This window comes from Falco punctatus (assembly GCF_963210335.1).
Source record: "Falco punctatus genome assembly, chromosome: 4".
Taxonomy (NCBI): Eukaryota; Metazoa; Chordata; class Aves; order Falconiformes; family Falconidae; genus Falco; species Falco punctatus.
In genome coordinates this window covers 74,832,018-74,859,496 of record NC_137583.1, presented here as the reverse complement: position 1 = coordinate 74,859,496, position 27,479 = coordinate 74,832,018, and the positions used below count along the sequence as shown (strand labels likewise).

The 27,479-nt window shown below is 37.0% G+C and overlaps 1 protein-coding gene and 1 long non-coding RNA gene across 5 annotated transcripts in view; one reads left to right on the top strand and one right to left on the bottom strand.

The window, feature by feature from the left end:
- The window catches only part of ZNF804B (zinc finger protein 804B), a 272,987-nt gene that overhangs the window by 54,661 nt on the left and 190,847 nt on the right, over positions 1-27,479 (bottom strand). For all 4 annotated transcript variants that reach the window (XM_080385535.1, XM_080385536.1, XM_080385537.1 and 1 more), the window contains exon 2: positions 11,774-11,917. In XM_080385535.1, coding sequence (XP_080241661.1) covers positions 11,774-11,917 — 144 coding nt within the window. The remainder of the gene's footprint in view (positions 1-11,773; positions 11,918-27,479) is intronic.
- The window catches only part of LOC308063085, a 384,803-nt gene that overhangs the window by 217,932 nt on the left and 139,392 nt on the right, over positions 1-27,479 (top strand). The window lies entirely within an intron of this gene.

Genomic DNA, 27,479 nt, shown 5'->3' with positions numbered 1-27,479 from the left:
ATAAATTGTGTTGTTTTACCCTTAAACACGATATCACTGTACCAAATAATTTCTCAATTATGATTTGATATTCACACAAGCAGATCTTTATCTGAGACTGGAGATCCGGGGCAGTTCAGAATACAAGCAATAGGTTATATTGCTTCTGCTGGATATGGTTTAGTTTAGTACCTTGCCAAATCCCACAGATGCTAAATGGAAAGTGTAAATAGAGAGCAAAGTATTTAAGTGTCTGTTTTGAAGGAAGCAGGCCTTAAGCATCCATCAACATGTTAAGGGCTGAAAACAAGCAAAGAAACACCAACTACAAACATAAAGCATCCCACAGGGTTCCAGGTTATTTTTCATCAATTCCTCTATACTTACACACCTGTTTAAAGAACCAGAATTTCTGCTCTGCAGGAATTTTGACATTTGGTTTTCTTTACCTTTTAGTCTTAGTGGGAGGGGTAACATTTTGAAAACTTATTAAAAAAAATGAAAATTTCAAGGGCTTCCAAGTGACTTGATGTCAATGCATCTAAATAGCAATGAGACATAATGCCTTAAAAGTTATAATTTTCATCATTTATCTCAGAAATAGTGAATATGTGTGCATATGCTACAATTAATATTTTACAAGTATTTTTAAATACTACACAAGAAATTTTAGAAGTATTTTTTTAAAGTAACACTGTCGAAGCAAAGCATTTCAATCTTTATGAACCATTTCAACCTGTCTGAAACTAAATTATGTAAACCTTTTGAACAAAAGATGGTTTTCATCTTCTCACGTTCCTGCAAAACAATTCTACTCCAAAAATAATTACTCTAAAATTCTACTCTACCTCATTCTACTCTAAAATTTCCTGATAAACAAGTGTTTAGTTGTCAGTTTGGGTTTTTTTTTGTTCAGGAAACATTTGGTTTTTACTGTCCCAACACCTGTGATAATGTATTTTTTTGGTATTCACATGACCATCGTCTATATTTCTCTAGATATTCTCTTGCGATTTAATCTGAGAAGGTGTTTAAGGAGCCCTCATCTTTTTAATAGCTCCTGGTGGAGCCTAATTATTAAGAAATTGCAAAAGCTGTGAAATGATAATTAGTCTGGGTTACCTCCTTTCTTTTTCCTTAGAGACATGTTAAAATATGTTAATTAATGCTTTTAACTAAGTAAGGATAATAAATGACTAATCTCACTATTTTTATTGCTGTCTTGGTGATGCACAGATATATTTCTGGTTTGCTTTTAAATATTTGTTTCTGCTATGAATGCCCCTTAAAGATGTACAAGGCACATTGCACAGTTCCTCAAACACAAGCATAGTTGATTAGCAGGACTTTAAAGCTCCACAGGAATCAATTGCTCAGCTACATTCCTGCACGTTAATTACTGCATGGAAGGTGCAGACAGTCAAAAATGAACAGAACTATAACAGAAGCAGATTCTAGACAGGTGTTCATAGGGCCTGATATACTTTGTGGATGCCAATGGGATTACAAGAATTATTTTTCCAGAGGAGGGAAAGATATGAGCAAGACAGCACTGTTCAAAAGTTATGCAGAAGCTGACAGAAACACAATTTTTCTGTGAACATTTGGAGTTACGAAATTTTAGTAGCAAAGCTCATTGCCCAGTATTTCCAAAAAGCTGACTATGGCACAAAATTGCCCCAGATAAAACATGTACAGCTGTGTTGTAACCTGCACAACAGGTTCCTTAATCTGGCTGAACAGTCCCTTACTCTACACAGCCTTCGCAAATATGAATTGAAGTACTTGTGAACAGACAGTAATCAAAGACAAACACAGCATCTGGCAGTGCTTTGTCCCTATCACCTCACTATTGATGCAAGACCAGTTATTCCAGATACTGATTTATCAACAACAACAACAAAAAACCCCCAAATCCCAAACCAAATCAACCAAACAAAACCCCACAAAACAACCAACCAAACCTCCCCCACCAAAAAAAACCCAACATAAAAAAACCAAAACCCCAAAAAAGTGGAAATATGTGACCTATAAGCAACAGTACCCATGTTTGCCAGTCTTGAAGCTGGCACATGAAATATAATGTAAATCTGTATTCAGTCTTGCCTGGTTCTTATTAGTTCATGGTGAATAAACATTTTTGCATGAATGGTAACATTTTACATAGAAGCAGGCAGAAAACAAGCTGTATATTCTGTTTCTTCTGTCCACATTACTGGCTTTTAAAAAGTAGAAAAAACATCTGAATACAAATATTTAACAAGAGGACAGCAGTGCCCAATATAATTTATCTTGTTTATTAAAAGATACAGGCACAACTCCAGCCTGACTGCCCTAAAGGTTAACTGAAAAGGAGAATAATAATCTAAACATAAATATTTAGGTTCTCCATAGCTATCCCATTTTCTTAAGTAGTATCTTATGTACTACATGTACTAGGATTTCAGAACTGAGAACCAAAGAGGAATATGTTGATTTTAATCACTCCTTTTTACTCAGTCTGAAAATCATGTACGGCTGGCTCAAAAACAATTTTTATTTAAATGGAATGTTTCAGAAAGTCTTGTGTTTCAAAATTTATTTGGTTTAAATTGTAATTGCTCTGTTAAATCAGCCATAACAGAATGTTTTAATTAATTCGGTTTTGAGAATTTTTTTCTTATCCATATTTGAAAAGGAAGCAAAGTTTGAAATAATGGAAAATTATTTGAACCAGAGATGCTGAGTTTCAACCAGAATTACTGCAGCTTTTGTCCAAATATAATTAAACAAGAATAAGTTTCTTCATGTTCTGGGTGGGGAGTTTTACAAGATTAAACTCTAGAACATATTTTCAGGCAGAATTTCATACTTGTTAGCTGTTTGGCACAATCATTTTTACAAATCTAATCCTTCAGATTCCTTTCTTATTTGAATAAACCATCCATTCCACTGCATCACCCATTCCTCCCGTTTGAAAAATCAGTTGTAAAACCTCAGTAATTAAAAAGTATATCCTTTGAGAAGAATGGAAAGGACAATAATGCAGGCATTAATGAAGAACACTTCCTCCAACTGACATTCTGATTATTACTATGTCTTAAATGCCAAGATCTGATAATATACCTCTGTAATTCCTTACGTAATGAAATGCTTAAGAAATATCTTACAGTCATTGGACCATCATTAACAACTATGAAATTAGGTGTCCCATGGTTTTTTTTCCAATTTAAAGAGGGTTAAATTGCTAATTTACATGCTAATAAGCATTCATTCTAAAGAACACCAAAAGTAATTCCATGGCATCTAGCATTTAACAATTTAGCTTATCAAGACATTACATTTAAAAGAAGCTCTGCATTATTTGCAAGAAGTTTTTTTGAGGGCTAATGATGAAAGGAATCTTATTATTCTAAGCAACATGCAATTTAAAAAGGATGAATTCTGCCAATTTATTTACTTTATCACTGAATAATAAGAAAGCAGCAAAGCATTGGTAGGGCAGCAGGTTCAGCAGTTCTTAATAAGGCCCACTGATCTGCACAGATTGGTAAGTTTACATTAAAGAATTGTTTCTGGTGACATTTCTTTGGAATCTGTTGCCTCGAGTCATGCTCAATCACCAGAGTGTGCTCAGTGGTATTTGATAATGCTGCTTTTGCTGCTCCATAGCTACTCTGGTACATGCACTGGCTGTAGTGTGCATTTAAAACATCTCTGTGTAGCAAAGCTATAAATACAAGCCTCCCCTCATAACATTTAAGAAAATATTGCATGATATTATGAACTAAGCATTCACTTTAAGATAATTTCAAACTGGCAAAATAACTGTTCTAGTAGGTACAGTGATGCCACAGAGTTATCATATTGTTTACATCTTGCTTTTGCTCATATGTTGTGCACTACTCCTTTGCTTAAATGCTGATGTCATCCTTTATTGCTTTATGTTACCTTTATTTACATTAGTTTCTGTAATGTGACACAACATGATTGTCTGTTTCACTGAACTGCTAGTACAGAATTTCAAAGATATTGGATTGTAGGTATTTTGAAGCACAGCGGCTGTGATGCAAACATGCTTTTTAGAAAGGCAGGATTTCTCTACTTCTAAATAAAAGAAAGAAGGATTCAGGCCAAGAAATTTTGCTCTTATATTACCTTTCAGTGGTAAAACATGAAATTGTATATGAGCAAAAGTATTACACGTTTCATTACTTTTTTTCAGACCCCAGCCATTTTTTATGTTGTGTAAGTCCTTCGAATTATTTTCAATACAACATTTTGTGCCAACATAATATCTGTCTGTTAAATCACAGTTAAACCACGACACTGTGGTACTCTTGTTAACAGAATTAGAGTTGTGAAATGTGATTTTCATATAGCCTATCTGGTTGATTCACTCAGTTCCTCAGCTCTAAGTGGTATGGCTTAGACATTGGTGGCTCTAAGGGCCGACATTGACAGTCTCCTCCTATGCTTTATCCTGATATTTTCCCTTATTTATGGATTATTTCTTGAGGCTTTTCCTCTTGTAACTCAGTTTTCTCCCTCTTTTGTACACACCTTTCATTGTCTTCTAATTTCAGAGTGATACTTCCAGGCCCTTTTGTTCTGGCAATTTCTGTCTCTGTCCATTACACCTATTCCCATAATTACTTCATAAACCCACTTCTCCTTCTGTTTCCCCCTCATTTCACACGATCAGTTCTTTTGTAGCCAACAGCTTCAGCTGCTGCACAAGATAAATACATTCCTCAAGTACAATCCATCTTCAGTACTAAGTCAGGAAGCTTTCCTTAGGGGAAACCACATGCAACCTGAGACTAAAGATTTTATTAAAAAGCAGATACATAAAAGTATCTGATTAAGTTGTCCAAACTGTATTTATTCTGGTGCCTAATCATTTCCTTATTCTTGACTTTGAAAATACTATATATTTTACTGTAATTTACTGAAACTTGGTATCCAGAAAGAAAATTTCGGCCCAATCTGTGGGAGCAACAGAAAACTGGGTCTTAAAAATATAAAGCGCTTGGGAACCTTAATTATAAGCATCACAGACAGTTCTGTACCTAACAATCCAGCAGAAACCATGGGGTAATCCAGTTTGTAATCAAAAGTAATTTAGGAACAAAAGAGATGAGTAAAAATGAATCCACAAGAGCAAATTCAGAAAGTATAAGAACTTTTTAAATTAATTATGGAAAAGGCAGTGTAAGAAAATGAAAACTATTCAGCAAGAGATTGTCAAAAACCTGCACTTCAGGAACAGTTACAGTTGGAGTGGAAGTAATTTATGGGAGTATGAACAAGGACACACTGCAAAATCAGTGTGTGATGAAAAGCTAAGAAAGTGTGAAGCTATAACAGAAATTAGAGAATGTAATACGTGGCATAAGCATAAATAACAATAAGAAAATCACTAGTTTCAGAATGAGCAAGAGAACAGTGTGTCTTTAAGGCAAAAAGATACTGAATCATAGGATAGGTTATAGAAATGGATTCTTGCTTTTAGCTTTGGTTTTCACATGAAAAAAACCAAGACTTACGCCAGAAATATAAAGAGTATACTGTTTCCAAGAGAAGAGAAAGATGTACTTTAAAGAAAAGAGCAGGGAAAATTGCATTGGAATGTGTATTGTTGAAAAATGAATAAAATAACAGTTAAGAATTCTTCAGCACCAAAAATGCAAAAAATCAAGCAAAAATATATATTGTCATAAAACAGAAGTGTCTGACGAGGGGTATACAGTCATAGATGATCTTTCTAAATAATTGTCTAATGGTAATAGTTAAGACAAACTGATAATAGATTTGCCTAAAACTAAAAATAAATGGACATTTCACTGAAATTAAAGAATAATTTGTGGAAAATTTTGAGAAACTGTTGACATATCAAATCATATTTTCAGTATTATGATTTATAAATCAATCGTAAAAAAAAATGTAAAACAGCTCAGTATCCTTCATTTTATGCATTTGAATATTTTAATTTATTTTTGTGGGGCTGCTTATAGCCATATATCTTAAAAAGTTCACAATTGTTTTCAGGATGGGGCCTGAGTGCACACACATAACAGCTTGTGTATGTGACAGTTGCTTTTGAGCATAGCGGTCCATTGGTACTTCAAAATAGGAGGACAATAATTACCACAGATTCAAAATTCTTCTATCACTTCCACTTATAAACCAGCGGTTTGAGGGACTCTAGCATCATATTACTGTTTTGCTTGACTTCTTTTATCTTTAATACAATTCTAGTTCGGGCTTTCTTACTAGGGATGTGACGACTGTGAAAATTTTATTAAAAGTATGCATGTATTATTTAGCAAGCATCAAACCAAGGTGATTTTTGTGAGGTTACAGGAGCAGAATGCTGATGACTGCAGACAGCACCTCTCACTAACTGAGAGCAAGGAATGCTGAGGTCTTTTGCCCTTCAGGTTATTTTCTGAGGAGGCCACAGAGTACAGACCTCACGTGCAAAACCTGGCCCTAAAAAGCAGGCTGTTCTTAATGGCCAGTGTCCCGATGCAGAGAGACAGAAGCAGGGGGTGCAGGGCAGGACATTAGCCTTGTCCATGCGGGATTACAAGAGGGACAGTGGGTCCACCTATATATCAAGTTAAAAAAGCAGAGACAACACAAGCATACATAGTAGTGGATTTTCATGCTGGTTTAGCCCTTTCTGTTTGATTAGTGTGCTCTTACAGCTAAGTATATGATACTTTGTCCAGAAGAATGTTTCTTGGTGTTGCTGTGTTTGCCTAATTTCCCAGATCCCAAGGTGAATTCTTTCACATATTGCCAAACCAGTTTCCTTAGAGCCAAAATACAGGACTTAACTCTCCTCCAGTAAAAATGCAGATACTGGAAAAAACGGAGTTCAGCTAAAGATGAATGAACAAAATCTCAGCATTACACTCCTTCTCGTATCTTTCTGTGTGTTCACTTATCTGTGCATTTTCTAGGTGGTGGCGGCAACGCTAGCTAAAAATGCAAGCATATTTGTTAGCTTTGATGTTTAACAGGAACTAAATCTCTGCCTGAATTAAGAGTTTAAATCCACAAGCACCATAAAGGCTTAACGGCAAGTGCCCACAGCTGTACACAGTAAATCAGACTTTCGTGCAAAAAATACACCAAAGTGCTAGTATGCATGGATTTAAATACTAAGATACAGTAGGTGAACCAGTGTAGACAAAGTTCTGTTCACCTGCTTATACAGTGCTGCCTCCTTCAAGAACATGAAAATTTAGAAATTCTTTTTTTCTCATATGAGAGCATGTGACGTATTTAACTGTATGGCTAAATTTTGACAACAAAATGAAAAGACCTGTTTTGTCATCAGAAACCCCAAGATGGCAATACAGTCTTGTTTTTCTTTGCTGCTTATTTCTATCATTATCATCACAATTACTATATTGCAGTACATGGAACAGATTTGTGATTTTCTCCTTTGCTGACATCTAAAAGCCTTGCTGATTGCTAAGGATTATTTATACAAAAACTGAAAGCTCCAACTACTTCGACATTAACTGAATGGATGAATGCTATGCATGACCTGGAGGTATTAAAAAATTCCATTTAATAATGTTAACCAAATAGACATCTCTGCTCAAGTTTGGCTTCCTTTTATAGATGCACATGACTTAACAACCCTGTTAAAAAAAAAATTATGCTTCCATATTATTTGCAGCTTAGCATGTAACATACATCCACATATATTACATTTTAAGGCAGCACCCTATATTGATTATCTATATACTAGTCACTTTCGAGTGACTTCACACTAGGACCCTTATCCTTTTCAGTATTCAGATAGTTTTGGCAGAGCTAAGGTAATCAGTTCTGATGCAGTTAACTTTTGTCGCAGAGAACACAGCAAGTGATAGCAAGCATCGCTCACCTTGATGCTTGATGATAGACACAGCAGATTTATCAAATGTGCTACTGCCTGTGACTGCTGCCGAGGACTTTATAAAGTCATAGATTCCATAACAAAGGAAAAACACAAAGGAGAAAAGATGCTGATTTCAAGTGAGTTAGCTGGTATGTGCTCTGCCAATGAGACATGTATGCACAGGGCTGTACAGTGATGAAAGATTAGGTGCTCCCGGGAAAGTCACCCACACTCCCGCCCCAGCCTTGTTAAGTATCAGGCTTAACAACAGAGAGCTCATGTATAGCTGGGTGGGAGCGCAGCTTTTCACTCAAACAGATTTTCTGAGTTCACTTTTCCAGCCTTGCACTGAAAGAAATTAATTTCCAATAACAGGTAATATCAATGAAAAAATATTATAGAGTAGCATGTCAGGAAAGATGTTGGCAACATTAATTAAGACTAATGCTGTCAAGACAAACAAAGAAAATAAGAGCTGCTTAACGCTCAGACAATATTACTCAAAAATATATAAATCATATTAGCCCCCTCCAGGGTCATTAGAAGATAATGAAGATATAGGTAGGGGAGCTCTTTGATGTTCTGTCAAAGTTGTCTTTGTATGCATATGTGTTTTTATAGATATATATGTATGAAATGCATGTAGCGTGCAGAAGGAGAATCTCTCTGAGTATATTGCTTTAGAATAACCTAACAGAGCAGAAAGACCAGTTATGCTAACAAGGCCAGATTGTCATCATAACATTTTACAGTCCTCTGAGGACAGGGAAGGCAATGGCTGATATACCAACTGCTAGGTCCAAGGCTCAATACTTTCTGCTTTAACAAATGGTTGAAATCATAGATCAGAAAATGGATCACAAAATTAATTTTATAAAACCATAATATTGGGAGATTAGAGTCATAATTCTTTGAATCAAATCTGTTTCCTCTGGAAGGGAAACAAAAGACTTACAACAAAGTACTCAGCTCAGTATCCTTTTTTCTGCCTTTATATCTTCTCTAAACAGCATCGCTACTTTAATATACATTTTGAAGTAGTAGCATTTAGATGGGAAATCACGTGGGAGGAGTACAGTGTATTGTTACTGAGATGTAAAGAGTCCCTTGTTTTAATTTACTCTCCACTAGAATGCTGCTTAGAACATATCCGTGCAAATGACTAAAGGTACCCTCAAATTCCTGCTGGGAAATAGAAAACATACCTTAGGAGAAAGAAGCTTTTCTGGTGGCTGCTATCCTTCCCAGAACAAACATTTTGAAACTAAGCTAACTGATTCCACAGGAAACCATAAATTAACTTGTTTTCTTTGAAGATTTCTCTGATAAAAGTAAGAATAAAGGCTCTTCTGTGACTGGCTATAAAAGTCAGAGAAAAGGGCACTCCTACACGATTTTCCTAGAGGCAAACTAATGCTGCTCCCAGACTTGGCTGAGCAGTCGAGAAGCGAGCGGGGAGAAGAGCCTGAATTACTCTGTCACATCAGGAGGGTGGCTAGCTAATCCTGCGCCAACTGAGCTTCTGAACTACGTCTGAAAGGGCAGGACAGGCCCAGCTTCTGCTGCCAGTTGATATTCTGAGCGTGCCATGCATTTCCATGCAAAGCCTTAGTTCCCAGTGCTATGTCTGGCAGCTTTTAAAGCACTAAATTTACTTAAAATTTAAAAACAGTTTTATTGCTTAAATATTCCCTTCTATAACAGAAAGCTGCCAAAACCTCCTCTCCTCTAGAACCCAATCATAGATGGTGCTGCATCCAGCAGGCTGGTTTTATTTCACATAAACTGCTCTTTGCAGGGGGAGTGTATGAAGAGGGAAGGGCACAAATGAATCCATCTGAGTTCAGATGCACTTCTGACAAGTTAAAAAAAACAGCTGAAGGGTGAAAAAATTATTTGTGCAGCAAATGGGGATTTGTAGGGATTAGAGTCACATGTTTAGGATCTGGAAAAGCATTTGTTTTGTATTATTATAACCATTTTTATGGATTAATTAACGGAATGGTGCTGTGAGGAATTGCTTTTGATTTAATACTAAATACATTAGATGAATCTAATTTGGAGTTTGGTAATTTGGTTTGGAGCGATGGGCCAAAAATGTCCCATTAATAGCCATGGATAGCTGAGTCTGGGCTGCTTGAATTCAGCAGGATGGTTCAGCATGATGTGTAGGCACACACCCACTGTTAATGCAGTGCTGTGATAGATGCACACAGAAAATTCCAGACTGATTTACATCCTTTATAATACTGCGAAAGACAATACGATTACTTGCAGTGAAATCAGGAATTTTGCCTTCAGCACTGTTTGTTTTACTCAAAATTTATTGTCTCTAGTCCTTTGTCAGAAATACCTGCAACTTCTAAATTATTAACTTATTTGTAAGGTAGCACATGACCCTCAAGCACCCAGAAGTGTGATCAACCACCTAGAAGACTAATACTCAGGCCACTTGAGTGCACGCAATACATGAGAACCATATAATGCAAGCACTAGTAGAAACACAGGAAAAAGAGATACATCTATGGAACCTAGTTACATGTTCTAGCTTCGTACATGTCAGATGAGAAGATATGATCTATCACACCAGAGGCTTAGAAATGCTTGTTCCTGAGCTTTGCGAGCCATTTTCTTCGAATTCTGAAGTGTTTAGGTGAATTAATTGCATTTTCCTTCCATAATGCCAACTGAAATACGGATTTTGCTAAAACAGGAGGAAAACTGGGATACAGGAGGGAAAGGCACCTGTGAGGCCACAGCTTAAATACTGTGTTTAATTTTGGGCCCCTCACTCCAAGAAAGGCCTTGAGGTGCTGGAGCGTGTCCAAAGAAGAGCAACGAAGCTGGTGAAGGGTCTGGAGCACAAGGCTTATGAGAAGCGGCTGAGGGAACTGGGGGTGTTTAGCCTGGAGAGGAGGAGACTCAGGGGGGACCTTACCACTCTCTACCTAAAAGGAGATTGTAGGCAGGTGGGCGTTGGTTTCTTCTCCTATGTAAAAAGCAATAGAACAAGAGAGAATGGCCTCAAGTTGCATCAGGGGAGGCTTAGACTGGATATTAGGGAAAAAATCTTCACTGAAAGGGTGGTCAAACACTGAAACAGGCTGCCCACCGTCGTGGCGGAATCACCATCCCTGGAGGGCTTAAAAGATGCATGGATGCAATGCTTTGGGACATCGTTTAGTGGTGGAAAGGGCAATGCTAGATTAGTGGTTGGACTTGATGACCTTAAAGCTCTTTCCCAACCTAAATGATTCTATTATCCTATGATTATAGGCATATAGAGGTATAATACACCTACCACGTATAGACCTGATAATATTGATACAAAACCAATGACAAAAAATTAGCATGTATTATCTTTTCTCAGGAATCTAATATCTTGTTCAATAATAGTCATTATTTTATATTATGTTCTGCATACAAGACAAAATGTATTCCACCCTGAAAAATGTTATGAGACACAATTTCAAGTTCAGAAACATATGCTTTTTTAAAAAAAACACCTGTTTTTCTGTCCTTGAAACAGCATGACCAGCTTGAACAGCATGGTCATATGCCTTCTGCATCCAAAAGAGGAACCTGGCCCTTTGAGGAAGTGATCCTTCCCCCTCCCTCTAATTTATAAGTAATCCCACAATTAAATATATACAATTCAGTATGAATATTGGTATTGAACACCTATCTAAAATCATAGATAGAGATCTTTCGGCCAGAGTGGCTTAAAGGAAATTGTGGTGAAGATTAAAGCAATGAATATTTAACATTTTATTTTAATGAAAAACAGCATGTTAAAATTTAAAACATCAAGTGATGAATTGTCTTCTACTTCAGTGAATTCAGAAACCTCCCACAATCAATGAGGAAGGAAGATGGACTGCTGTAGCATGCATGGTTATTTGTCAGGTTTACCTGCTTGTGAGCATGGTCATAAGAATTGATGTGGTTGTCAAATTCCTGGTGTTTGTGGTACTGCTTGTCACACAGTTCACAGTAGAAGTTAGCCTTCACATCCTCCAGAGCCTTGGCTGCAGCTTTCTCCTTCTCAGCATAGTCCTGCAAAGGCAGAAGCAAAGGGAGACACTTACTAGAGATCATGAGCTTCAGCAGCTATTTTTAAATCATTCACATTAAAAACACTACACTGGCTAGGACTGCTAGATCACTGGGCTCCACCCTGTACATGCTAAGGAGGTTTCGGTCTTAAACTGGATTTAATAAGATAGTAGCGTGTCTTGAATGATTATTCTTGCTACTTGTTGGAGGTACTCAGTACGAAAAGCAGAGAGGAATGGGGTGCAGAGGAATACCACTGGGACACTGCCCAGCTCCTGGGCAGGGGAGCTGAGCAATGAAGAACACATAAACCACCAGGGTCAGTCTGTTAACAGCACTCCCAGTTTGCACCAATGTGTGTCTGCTCTTTCAGTACTATTGCTCTGAAGTAAGAAACCAGTTTCAGTCAGATACTAAGGCAGATTTTCTTTTGTGTTCTGCTTTCAGCCTTCTATGAAATACTCAGCAGGGCCAGGCAGCAGCTGGCTATGGCTGGCTGAGAGTTCTCTGGAGCAGAGCCCCCTCAACCAGAGCCTTTTCCATGCCACCTCATCCCTTCCTCCCATCTGCATAAGGGGACACACCATCCAGGACACCAAAACTGAATGGAATTGTCACCCCCTCAACCACAAACCGCAGTCACTGATAAGAGTACTTGTCCATGTCCAGGCTTAGGCAAACACAGCTGAAAACAGGGAAAACACCATCAGTTCATACACAGTGCCCCTGCACGTCTCCCTAGTGACTCATGTGGGTGCCCTGGAGAGTCAGGGACGTTGTTTTCAATATATTACATTAGGTAAAAAGAGAAAACTTAAAACATAGGACCCAAAAGTTACTGAGCTCCAAGTAATGCACTAAGAGGCCTGATATTCAAAATTGGCAGTAGCCTTTACCAACCTGTCCTTTTACAAGTCCTTCTTTACATTGTTATTATTATAACGTTTTCTTAGATGTTTCACATTCAAGTTTAAAGATCAAACTTCTGACATGCAAAACATGAAAAAAAAATGTTGGTAAGAATATTAATTTTATATTCACATTGACAATTTGATATTACTTGAGTGTATGCAATTTACTGCCAAGGACCAACGTAATTCATCGTTTGCTGTATCACTTTACTCACCTGAAGAAATGGGTACTTTCTGCCACCAGTCTCTCCATGCTATGCAGTCAGTGCTGTCTACATGCTTTTGCCACCTTTTGTATGACAAACACAGAGCACACCAAACCCAGGACATACTGCAGATCTAGGACACCCTGCTCATCACATATCACAGTGCCCAGCATTGCTCCAGGGACCACACCAGGATGGAGGCAAGCTTTTGGGCACAGCAGAACAACAGGAACATACATTTTGAGCCTTTCAGAGAGGGAAGGGCTTTCTTAACGAATGTCACATGTTTTGAGTCTGAGACTTAATCAAGCTGGTTGTCAATGTGACACATGGAGCTTTGGAGAGCTCTGTGCTGTGAGTCCTTCTGCTCTGGCCTGGTCTTTATGCCCTCAGGTCAGTGCAAGTAGGTCTTTCTCACAGGGTAGTTTAGAGGCTACTCTTGCTAGTGAGATTAACATCACCTAACTACACTGTCTAGAAGTTAGGCGTATGGTCTAAGGCAGTATCCTAAGTGTAAGAAACAGTAAAATGATGGCTACTGCCAAATGGTTATTAATTCCATATATTTAAAAAATCTGGTTTAGGATGAGATGGAACTCTCCAAAGGTGCAATCTCTCTCTGTTGACCACTGCAAGGCTCTAAATTACTAACCTGGTCTACATCCTTAATTCTTAGATTGCTGAACTCAGAGATAATGAATTCTATATTGCATTTCTTTATATTCAATTCTAAATCTCCCCATGAAACTGGCATGAATTGACCTGATCGAAGACAGGAGGTTAAAGAGGAATTTTGTGCCTGAAATTTTGATATTACATCTTACAGATGATGGCAATGACATGTCAGTGCCTCCCACAGGGCAAACATCCAAATAAATCTCTTCCCTGCATGCATATGGATCAGGTGGGTTAGCATACTGTGGTACACTCTGACTGGCCAATTGTGAAAACAGGTAGCCTGAGCTAACATTGCTCCACCTGAGAGGCTGCTCAATAATGGTAGTTGATACTTGATTGTATCAAGTGGAAATATTCTTGCAATCAAATAGTTAAATAGCTTTCATTAGTCATTAGTTATTTAAATCTACAAAGCCTATTAAGAAGTGATACTTTTCAGCTTATGCTTCAGACCCATTGTTTTGCTAGCATTAATTATTCACTGGGCCTTTGGTATAATTAAAATGCATAAATTAGAATGTGGATGCAATAGCATTAATTATGCAGAGATGTCTTCCCTGGAAGTCAAGTGTTGGGGGCAATACATTTTTATTCTAAACTGATAAAAACACAAGTTTTGCACTCACTGGAAGCCAGCCAAAGCATAATTGTTTTTTTGGTTGTTTTTGTTGGGTTTTTTCCAGGTTTGAACCGTCAGTTAAATGTTTACAGCCTGCTCCATCTTTGCTATGCTGAAGGAGAAGCCTAGTTTTTTGGGGTGAACACACTACATTACTCTCTGTGAAACACAACTGAAACTGCTGCTTGTGAGCATTCCAAACTGCCAACTTTATCTTTCTCAGCAGAAATTAATACAGTTCCCTTAGCATAAAGATGTTTTAAAATAGCAACAAGGCAGCTCCCAGGTGCATCCTAAGATAATCACAACTGCCTCCATTGCCTTATTGCTTAATTATGCTTGTCTACCATGGCAAAAGATATAATTTCCTGCGTGCTTATCGATCAGATGCAGGGAAATTGAATGCTACATCACATACTTTAGAAAGGTCATGGATTTTTCTTCATCTACAAAAGCATAAGAACTGCTAGCACTACAGTAAATTGTGCATAGTCAAATGAATTTTCACATCCAGACTGCTAATATCTCCCTAGGACTATAGAGACCAGTGGTCAATTCTGGCATAACAAATGTCATCACGTGAAAGAAAATCTGTAGAACTACATCTGTAGAAATTGTAGGTATGAACTCCAGAAACCATGGGTTAACCACCTCCTGTGTTGCTGGATGCAGATGGTGTACTGTACGAGGATCAATGAGTACATTTTTTGATGTATGATGATAAATGGATGCATTTTTTCCTAGAAGCCTGCAAAATGGTTCCATATTATAGATTGTAATTACATTCACATCAGTTTGACCCACAGAGGCACATAACTGTAATGACTGGATTAATTTAAAAAGAATACTTCTATTGCATGTTAGGCTGGAAGTATTTTCACTTAGCAGCTACTTTTGCAGTATGCTTCTTATTGTGAAAATGCAATTAATGGTATCTGACATTTCATTTTCTAATATAGGGAAAATCAATGAAAAATCCCATGTAACTGAGTTTTCTAGAATGCTGCCACTGACACCTAGTCAATTAGAAATCATTTATAAAATCCAGAGTCTGTAACAGATATTTAATAGACTGCATGGCCATTAAAGTATGCTGATCTAGACAAAACAATACCACATTGCCTTCCTCAGTAACCGATAGTAAATGTATCTGCTATGTTCATATGGACTAAGGTGAAGAGTAGGTCACTAGATACAGTAAAACTTTCAGTTTTCTACAAACCCATGGATTTCTACAAATACAGTGAAGTAAATGCATTGTGCTTGTAGATAGAATATAAGAAAAATATAATTAGTGACTTTACTGCTAACTCACATTAATGCAGAGCTCAGTAAGGGACAGACGGCTCCTTCTTTGGGGACAAAAGTAATCAGAGTTGTTAGAGTTTGATAACTTAAATATAATTCCATGAACCAGATTAAATATGAATGCAAGTATTGAATACTGATGCAAATACTGAGGTGCCTCTTGGGGATTCTCAGACTAGAGGTTAAAAGAGAAGTGAGACAAATATAAGCACATGAATAAGCCACAGAATTGTATTCTACATCTAAGAATTTTAAGTACATTTTCATTAGTGATTTGGATGACAAAATGAACTGTGATTATATATGAAATCTATGAATGATACTAATGAACAGCACAGGGCACACAAATGCTTTAGGGACCAGGACCAAGATTCAGAATTACTGTAAGAATCTTGAGATACGGTGTGAAATCAGCAAGATAAAATTCAATAAGATGTGTGTCAAGTGCTGCACTTTGGAGGGGGAAATTGCATTCACCAATACTAAATTGTGAATAGCTGAGTAAACACAAATGCAAGGGAAAAGGTCCAGCAGGTTAGAGTGGAAAAGAAATTAAATGAAAGTCAACAATGAAAGTCAAGGCAAATCACATTCTGACATGTTAATAGTAGTGTTATATGTAAGATGCTGAGGGTAATGATTCCACTTGATTCAGTATTGGTGAAATATCAGCTGTAAAATACTATTGGGTACCTGTACACCAGCAAATAACTTGGCTTCTGGAACCTGGCCCTCCATCATGCCCACTCCATGTGTGATAGTTCATTCTCAGGCTTTCATTTTGGAGTAAACTTGTTAGTTCTCTTCGAGATAAAAATGAGTGCAGTTCTAAAATATCATTCTGTTCAGGGACCACACTCTACAGGCAGCAAGGATGAGACTTCACAAGGCTCTCCATGCCCTGCACATAGTTCCAACAACCATCAAACTGCATCCTCCCAGGCATCCCCATCTCATGGCCTTCTCCAAGGCAAGTAACACTTGCATGCCATAAAAACACACAGAGCATCATGCCACAAAAGAACCACCCAGGCAGTTTTAACATAGCCCTATACTTTTTCAGATAGACTCAAACAAAAAGAAACATAAGTTATATAAATATAATAATTATATAAATAGTGTCCCCAAATTTGAGAAAGATGTAGACGTACTTTGGAGACCCTTGAGCAGGACAGTAGGATAAAAGGTTTGAAAGTGGGTTACATGCTTGAATTAGGCAAACTAGTTTTCAGTCTGTAATTCATATTGTCATTGGATCATTCCTGTGAGCAACTGTAAATAACATTTTTTAAAGGAAATCTGTAGAACTGCCTGGGCTGGTACAGAAGGTCTCTGGATGGTCAGGACCTGCATGTCGATGGGTAGAGAGTGCAACTGTAGAACTTTAATTTTGAGTGCTCATTCACCACTTCTTGGAATAACTGCACATAATTTTTATGCCCTTACATCTTTTCTTCTGCTGCTACAGCCTAATAGATTTTAAAAGATCTCTAAAATTCAGCAGGGAGGTGATAGAATGCAGGAAGTAATCAAAGTACTTGTGTGCAGTGTGAAACTTGAGTACCCCACAAATGTCCTGATAGTAAGATATACAACTGAACATCAGGATAGCTGAATTAATGAACTTTACTCTGAATGCTCTCAATTTTCCCCTGGAGAAGAAATTTCTGTCTTACCTAAAGTAGGGAAGTTTAGCTTTGGAGAGAATAAAAAGCAAGTGATTTTATTCAGCTGCAATAGCGAGCAATACAGAACACTGTCATTTACCTCACACATGTTCTGCATTCTCCACCTTGAAAACCCTATGCATAGTTTCTACCGGTGTGAGATCTACAGTAAGGAATCACAGAGTTCTCTATTGCAAAGGATTTTTTTCTTCTTCAAAAGCAGTAAATACTGTGATTCTCAGCTGACTTACCAGAGGGCAGCTCCTAACTTCTGAAAATAAATGTATCTTAATATTTTTCACGCTCAGCCAATTACTGCAGCATTTTCAATTATATGCACTTCCATTTGCTACTAGAGTGATGAGACCTGAGAAGTGCGATGCTTTTAGCAGGTCCTACATGCCCTTCAGAGTACAAACCTGCTGGAACTAATAGGACAGATAGAGAGCTGTAACTTTAAGGAGTCATAAACCTATTCCTAACTTAATTACTATCAAAATCATCATTTCTGATTGGAACCAGCCTTATAGAACATATGAATTCAAAGAAAAACACGAGCAGGTCTATTCAGACCTTCAGCAAAGCTTTTATATTCTAAGACACATTGCTGCTTCTGTTAATTTTATAACAGACTTGTACTTTGAGATTTTCTAAACACTTTTTCAACATTATAAATGGAGCGTATAAGCACTAAAAATCTTTGCTGTCGATATAGAGGGCTTTTTTTCAAATATCTTAATGTGATTCAACATTTTTCCCCTCATTTTCAGAAATCAATGGAACTTAGGCAGGTGGATCTATTAGATTTTCTGAAAATGTGATCAAGAGTTCACCTGCAAAGGTAATTAGGTACCTAACAGAAAGTTACATACAAAATTGTATTTGTTCCATTTAATTTTAAAAGAAATATATAATAAAGTGATTCTGAGAGTTTAGATCATTTTTCAGTGCAAAGGGATATATTTAAAGAGCTAAAAGGAATTATCTGCTGGTTTTGGCTGAGAGAGAGTTTTCTTTATAGTAGCGTAGTTGCCAGCTGGGGTTAAACCATGACAAAGTAACTAGGAAAATGTAATTTCTTTAAGCAAACAAAACTGCCTGGAATGACAGAGTGCAGAAACAAAGAGTTCTAGGATAAATAACCAGCTCAAAGAGGATATTGGAACTAGAATGGAAATAACATAAATGGGAAAGAAAACTAATCACCAGTCTCAGAAAATTAAGAGATAAAGTAGAGATCAGTGATGAGTGGTGTCCCTTGGGGTCTGTATTGGGACCAGTACTATCTAGTATCTTCATCAGTGACATAGACAGTGGGGTCGAGTGCACTATCAGCAAATTTGCAGATGACACCAAGCTAAGTGGTATGGTTGACACGCCTGAGGGACACAATGCCATTCAGAGGGACCTGGACAAGCTTGAGAAGTGGGCCCTTGTGAACCTCCAAAGGTTCAACAAGGCCAAGTGCAAGGTCCTGTACCTGGGTCATGGCAACCCCTGGCTGAAATAGAAGATGATGAAGGATCTGCTCCCATGTATTAACCAACTAGTGAGATACATACATACATACATACATACATACATACATACATACATACATATATATATATATAAAATGAATACAGCAAATGTGGAATTTCCAAAAGAGAGAGGGAAATACACTCAAGTGTAAAGATCAAATGGTACATAAAGCCTTCACTATGTTTAGGCTGGAATCCAGAAGGTTTCTCATCATCAGTGGAACAGACTTAAGAACAATCTTCACATTGAAGTAGGGGGTGTCATTTTAAGATGGAGCATGATATGTTTATGAAGGGGTATATATGATGTGGTTTGGTTGGCTGTACTAATAGAAAACTCATTTGATTTGAAGATTCAGGAAAATCTACAATTATACTAAATCTGTTTAATGATATGTGATGCTGCCTGATTTTTATGCCTGAGTTTCATTGTTAATCTATGTCCTATATTAATACTACGATTATTTTATTATAATTTGAGTTATTAAAGTCTTTCCTAGGTATAAAGTAAATAAGTAATAATTTCCAAATATTAACACTGCCATTAAAAAAAAAAAAAAAAGCTGTCATTCTGTAACTAGAGCAACAGCCTCAAAAAGATGAAGGGATGTGATGAAAGGATGACCTGAGAGCACAAAGGGTATCAGAACTGTTAGGGATTGTGATGTAGCTGTAAAGGCTGAAAGGATTTCTGGGATAACAGTTGAAATGAATGTGGTTTTATTACTGTTTGGGTTATATTCTTGGCATTTAAAAGCAAATTCTAAAAGCCTCATGGATAAGACTCAAAAAATAGACAGTTATAGAAGTGTCAGAATGCTTCCAGCTACTCTGCAGATATGGCGACTGGTGTGACTGCTATAAATCTAGACTCCCTAGTAAGGGTTCAGTGAAATTACATTTCATTATTACTATCTTAAATACAGATAGAATAGAATTTTTTTTTTTAAGTTCCTGTTATGCAGAAGAAGAAAAAAAATACATGACTCACTTTTTCCTTACAGTCCTGCTTCTCTGCACAAATGTGAGTCCTTCAGTGAATCTGATTGTGACATTATTGTCTGCCTTCTATTTAAAGTCAATTCCTTCAATTTGTTCACTATACCATGCTACTTTCTCCTCCTCTCAAGTGATCATTTCTTTTACCTCTTTTCTGATGAGCGAGGTATTATCAATTAATCTGAAGAGTTAGTCCTCCATTTATCTCTTACTATTCTCATTTTTTCCAATTGCAATTTTTAGAGTACAACCCATGTTCCAGCACTGCATTTAATAGATTGTATGAAGTTGTATTTCTTTGACTGACATCTCTTTCCAGATGAAATGTACTTGATATAAGGTCTTTGTACATTTTGACCTAAAACCTTCTTCTATAGAACACAACACAATTTAACTTATATGCAGTTCTTTCATATTTGAGTTAGCTAAAAGCACTTTACAATAATGATATTGATCATGCAGTAACTGTAAGAAAATACAGCATTTGTTATGAGCATAGGAATAGTTATCACACAACTCATCTGTGGCTGTTAGAACCTTTTTTTTTACGAAGTGCCTTTTTCATAAAATATAGGCTAATCATATCAGATAGATTTTTATAGTCTTTAATACAAATAACATTAAACATTTACATCCTCTCTTTTTTAATATTGTTTGACTCTTTCTTTGAAGATACCATAATATTAAAGGCAATTCATGTAGACTAATTCAATTTCATAAATAATGCAATATGATGTCTAATATCAGTGGGTTTCTATTGTGCATAGCAACAGAGAATAGTTGTTAATTTTATGATAAACACTAATAAACTTTTAGTAAATCCAGATCAGTCAATTTATTTTCTTATATTATGTATGTTTGCAATCTACTTGTGAAAAACGTCTTACAGGGTAAGCATCAATCATACGTGTGAATTACATCTATACTGCCCACCTTCTTTTAAATCTTGCCCAGAAAGTACTGCCTCATCATTGCATTCTGTAGCATTTGATGACATGTTTTTAACCAGAAACCAAGGTATTTCTGCACATTAGCTTTTCATGCATCCCTTTGTGCACTTCTTTTTCAACAGAAGCCCAAAACATTTATTTATGAAAGCTTTGGCTTTCCTCAGCACTTGAGGCTATCCAAGTGAAAAGGAAAGAATCCAAATTGCTCTAAAGTCCAAATGCAAAAAGGAAGGTTATTTACACACAAATATATCCCTCTTCCTCTGCCCCTCCACACATGCATTCAAGTGAGCTGCAAACTTCTAAATACTTTCTTTCTTAACTCTGCAGTTTTGTACCTGCTACAATTCCACTGATCTGAGCTAAAGCAAAAAAAAAAAAAAATATCCTTTCATTCATCTGCCAAATGAAAGTATAAGATTTGCATTCTGATTGAAAAAATGCATGGGAGGGAGAGAGGAGGTAGGATAGGAAAGGAGGGTGAAAGGAAGGGTGGAATAGAGGGTCGAAGGAAGGAAGGAAGGAATACTTTTCCTAGCTCTTTAGTCAAATGCTCATGGGTTGAAACCCAGACTGCAGCACACCTGGCAATTAAAACTCATCTGTGAGGGTGGTGAGGCACTGGAACAGGTTGCCCAGAGAAGCTGTGAATGCCCCATCCCTGGAAGTGTTCAAGGCCAGGCTGGATGGGGCTTCAAGCAACCTGGTGTAGTGGAAGGTGTCCCTGCCCATGGCAGGGGGGGTGGAACTAGGTGATCTTTAAGGTCCCTTCCAACCAAAACCATTCAATGATTCTATGATTTTACATCTACATACAACTGGGCACTTAACTTGCAAATTAATGGCACCATTAAGGCAATTTCCAAAGTAAAGCTTTCTGCCATCCCATGCTCAAGAGTTCTCATGCAGGAATAATAGCCTGATAGTAACATCTCCACCCAAAGAGAAAAACTTTCCAAAATTACTTCTGTGTGATGAATGCAAGTCTTAGGAATATGTCCATAAGCAAAAGACAGTAGCAACTGACATACTTAAAGATTTAACATGAATACTTGATTGTTGACTGTAGAAACTTGCTCTTCTCTCACCCAGGGTAAGGACATATTTCTACAGGGCATGAAGGGCTATCTAAAAATGCTTGCCTACAATGTTCCACCCAATCCTCACCGCTTGGTGACATCCCTTACCTGAAACTGGGTAGCAACAAACCAGAGATGCAGTCACCTCCATCTCCAGCCCAGGGTGTAGCACAATTCAGTGTAGCTGGGGTCAATGGAAGTTTTGCTACTAATTCTAATGGGAGCATAAGATTCAGCTATAAAAATCATAATCAGTAAGAAAACAAACCAAACAAAAGAGAAGATAAAATTTAGATCCAGGGAGATTTCCTGAGATTATTAAAATTATTACAAGAGTGAGCATATTCTTGCAGAGGCAGGTTTAAAAAAAAACCATGATGTAGAAAAGGAAAAGAATGCCTGCTTAAAATCAAGGATTACATTTTTTCTGCTGTGATATTTTTGAGTAACAGAGTAATAAGGTACCAAATAGATAGCAAACATCTATTGTGCTCTTGAGTTCACCAAACACGATCGTTGGCATTCAAAATAGCATTGTAGAACACAATATCCTATTTAAAATATATATGTCAGTGTCTGGGGCACAAAAAATCTTAAATAGATATTTTGTTGCACAAATAAAAGACGATCCATCCTCATCTCTCCTCAAACGAATAAACCGTATAACACAGAGCTAATTCTGTCACAAGTATTGGTTGGGAATACATTACCCATATCTAACAAGCACTGCTAGTGATGCTGTGGAGACCTGAGGCTTCCTGAGACAACAACTCAAGCAGCTGATTACCTCTTGATGCTGTGTCGCAAGGCCTCCTGGGGTGTCAATTAATTCCATGAATTTACTGAACATAGGGCAACATTAGAGGTTCTTGATTTCAGAAAAATGAGCTAGGCTGGCATCTCTCAACTTGAAAGAATATTGCTGGTTTCACCATCACATATTATAAATACAAATGGGGAGTTCTCAACTCCAAGAGTACCGTCATTAAATTTCCTGCCTTACTGTGTCACATTTCTTAAGACTAAGTCTTCTTAAAAAACGACTCAATTTATATCCATTACAAACTCTATGGATTCTTCTTTATTTTTGAACCGTGATTCTGCACTGATTATTTAGTGATTTTAATGCTACATAAGTGAACAGAATTATTTAACTTTGATTTTAGATAACCTGCTAGCACAACCTCTTGTGTTATAAAACAGTGCACAGTCTTATTAGATAACAGATTTGATGGTGCATTTCCTTAATGAATATGAATACAGGTATGTGAGCTCGCTAACTCTTGATTACAGATGACTCAGTGAAGCAATGATGAGACATTTCCTCCCAGTATTTAAAACCTGCATAGTAAACTGCCTGTTCTTGAATAAAATATAACAAACAAAAAACCTGCTTATAATATCACTGGCTTGCTGCTGGCTTCACTAGAATAATGTTTGGTTATGTAACAGTATGTATGAAAGCAGAAGCAAACGAAGAGTAATTTTCATCTGGATGATGCTCTTACTCATGTGGTTTAGTTCTAGGTAGTCCTGCAAGGAGCAGGGAGTTGGACCCGATGATCCTTATGGGCCCCTTGCAACTCGAGGTATTCTATGAGTCTATGATTCTAGCAGCAATGTAGCCGTCTAGTACATTGAGACTTCACAGTATGGCTATAGCATGAGAGGGTCCAGGGGACACTCTCTGTTTTGTGTACCATGTATATGCCCATAATCGATGTGAATGTAGTTTCTAAACTATTTAATAGCTCAGACTGAGTTGCCACTTAGAACATGAATGAACATTTTAACAAAGAGTTAATGTGGATGGGCAGGAAACCCCCCAACTTTGCCAGCAAGTATATTAATAAGCTTAGGGGAGCTATTTTATATGGTGTTCTGTTAATTATTTCCCTTCTGCACAAACTTTCCACTGCCTCAGTCTCTAAACACCATTTCGTATACACCTCATTGACACTTCACTGCTTACATTTTGGTTTAAAGCAACCTATTCTGGTACATTTCCATCACTGGTGATTTTGGTCTACTGCACTTAACTTTCAGCCCTGAGCAGCTTTCTGTTACACTGTCAGGAAAGCCCAACAGAAAATTGGCCATTACAAGATTAGATGTCTTAATGTGAAGCTGGATTCTTCTGAGCTGGCTCACCCTAGTATCAACAGCTGTCTGACAGGACGTGCACTCTCAGGAGGGCAAGTATTTACAATCAGCCCCCACACAGGTGGGGAATAATACAAGTGCACCGTAGAAATGTCTGGGGAATAACATTTTTGTCAGGTCTCATTGCCTGTATTTAGAAAAATTCTCCTCCTTGTTTTATACAAGTACTCTGCCATATGAAATTACTAAAGCAGAAGTTGTGACTCAGTTCATTAGGACTATGACTAGACCATTCAGGAGGCAAGTCTATAGCGATTTAAAAACAATCAGGCCTTCTTCTTCATTATGACAGGGGTGACAAGGTGAGAGCCAAACTTCATATTGGCAGCTATTGCTGTCCTGCAAATTGTCTTTTTCCCTGTTTGAGAGGAACACGGTTCTTAAATGCTGGACACTCAACAATATTCAGTGACCTCTATAGAGTAAATTCTAGTTATGAATTCAGTACAAGACTTCTTTTATTCAAAATGACCTATTCTGTTCTAGTAGAATAACTGTGACAAGTTTTGCCAAAATTACTATATATGTTTTATAGAGGGAAATAGAAAAGCAACTATGTCCGTAAGTGATTTATATGGTCATCTCTGTCTTAATCTCCAAGTCTATTTGTCATATGGTTGCATAAGCTTACATTTAATATTCAAAACATCATTCTGAAGCCTGACTAGCTTCTGCACTGGATGCAGTGCTAGGACTTCAGCCTCGCCATACTCAACTTTGCACCACTGAACTTGTATGCACCTTGCTGCATCCAGGAACCCGCAGAGCTGCATTAGGCATCACAGCTGCCTGTTGTGAGCCCAGCATAAATCCAGCATGTTGAATGAGACAGTTAGGAAATACCAAGACAAAAAATGGAGCTTTATGTGTCCTTCCTTCAGGGATTTGGATGCCCCTTTCTGAAGTTAAATATCTAAGCAATTCCTCACAAAGTTGTTGGTCCTTCCTACATGTCTGCCCACAGGTGAATTTTCTGATCAAGTTGGGAACATGGCACTGCATTTATTCACGTCGTTTTTCTAATCACTAGGAAGACAGAGTACAATACTATATGCTTCTAGCACTATGGAGAAAGTGAAAGCAAGCAGTGAGATGACATGAGTAAGGTTTGCCTGCAGGTTTGTGGTTGTGCCAGAAATAGCACCCCATGTTCCAGTCTTAGCCCAGTGAACTGCATGAGAAACATCCCCAATAATTCTAGTGAGGGAAGGTATCTAGAAAGCACAGAAAAATACAGCAAAGAAAATGAAGATGGTTGGAAAATAAATAAAAAAAATGACAAGGCACCAGAGAAAAGGAGGAAAGAGAAAACAGAACCATGGAAGATGAAAGAAAGAAAAACTTCATGCTATATTACCTAGGTGACACCCCCAACCCCCCAAGTATATTGATATACATGCTTCAATCTTTCTGTCTGTTCAGTTTATATAGTATGTATCATTCATGTTGTAAAGTACATATAACTATGAAACTATATTATAGTTCCATCTAATATACATATCACTTACATTATATTGTTATACTACTATATCGTTAGTACTGTAGTATAATCAAAATATAAGGCTATATATAATATCAAGTTAATGCTAATATTAATATAATATTGCTAAATATAACATTACCAGTATTGGTTTTACTATATCATTAATATTTAAATTAATATATATCACATATATTGTAATTACATAACTATAATATAATCTAGAAATATATTGTGTGAAATGGCTACTGATATTTCAAGTCACAATATTCCATTACACAACCAAGCTTCTATGGTAAAAATTTTATGATTAACATTAGTATCCTTCATATAGCATTGTGTCACTGAGGATAGGCCACCTGCATTATGAACTAGAAACAGTGCTCAGATATGTAAGTGTGACTTTACAAGAAACAGAAGTTGGCATCACTAAATCTAAATAATGTTGCTACATTATACTATCCCATAAGGAGAAATACTGTTACTACTATCTCTGCTACCAACTTGGCTTTGCTAATGAGCTGCATTTTCACAAATCACTTCAAGTAAAGCTATGGTTCCATCACTTCATGCATAGTATTAATATCTTGGAATTTACAGCAAAGTGCAGATTTTACAGGAACAAGTATTTTAGATTAGTTTGAATGTACAAAATTCTTTTTCTCAAGATTTTTGTTTTTATGGTTAGTGCTGAAAAACATCTTTTTGCAGTTCTTTTTATTTTTACTTAAGATGCCATAAAAGAAGAAGCTACTTACAATAATGAGAGTTTATGACAAGTTACATATTTTAATAATACCCATATTTAACCCTTGTTGCTGTTTCAGATTTTAATTCAGTCTAGTAATGAATATCACAATTTGTCATGCTCCTCAAGATAAATCATGCAGAGGTCAATGAACTGAAGAAATTTCTATAGTAGTTACTTTTTAAAAATTTCTGTTCACAAACTCATACTTAAATCCTGGCAATCCTTATCGCAACTGTTCAAGATGTACTGTTCTAAAACAAGTACTCGCTTGGTTATGCATGCATAATAAACCCTTTTACTGAGTTTGCTTCTCCTTTCCATTTCTTCATTTGCAAATGTAATACACGCTTGCATGCAGAATAGGATAATGAAATTAATATCACGCTTATATTTCCCATAAACAAAAAGGAGTCAGGATACAATAAAATAATGGAAAACTAAAGTGACAAAGCAAACAAGATATTCATACAACATACACAAGCTCAGCCCATTTCATATATTTCTTTATTCAGAAATTACACTCCTGGTCACAAATTTATCATATCTTGAATAACAACAACAAAAAAAAATCCTTTTCTTTTTTTAACACTGATTGCTCACCAAGACATTTTCTGAAGCTACCTCATTTCTCCTCAGAACCTGCACTTGATAATTAGTTGTATTGCCCTGAAATGTAACCATGTGACACTGGAATCTAATTTTGGATGAAACTCAACCCTGCATAGAAAACCTGCTTATGTTTCTTTGCTCTCCCTTGAGCAAAAATTAGGAGCCTGACTAGCACTGTGCACTGGGTTGAATTCCATTTACAACGAGTGTCAGTGTGCAGGTTATGAAGGTTTACGAAGTTACTGGTGGAAGGGCAAGGGCCGCATGTTGTCTGATCGTGCCACAGTTTTAAGTGGAATTTAAGCTTATTTTTCCCTTTATTTGCAAGCAAAACAAGCAGTTGGGAATTCTGAGTTAGTATTCCCATACACATCTGTGGATCCCCATGTTTGCATTCATCCTGCTGTCATTGAAATAAGACTTCAGTCTTCTAGTCTTTTGAGTTGTCAAGAGCTGTTGGGGTTGGTTGGACTCTGGGACCCCAAAAGCTGCTGACATGCTTTTATCAGATTCTAGAACTTAGGGTTTCAGTGTAATCATTACTCTTGTATAACAGCCTCTGTCATCAAAACATTTCAGCCAGGCCACCTCATACGAGACACTCAAGAATCTTAAGGCAAAA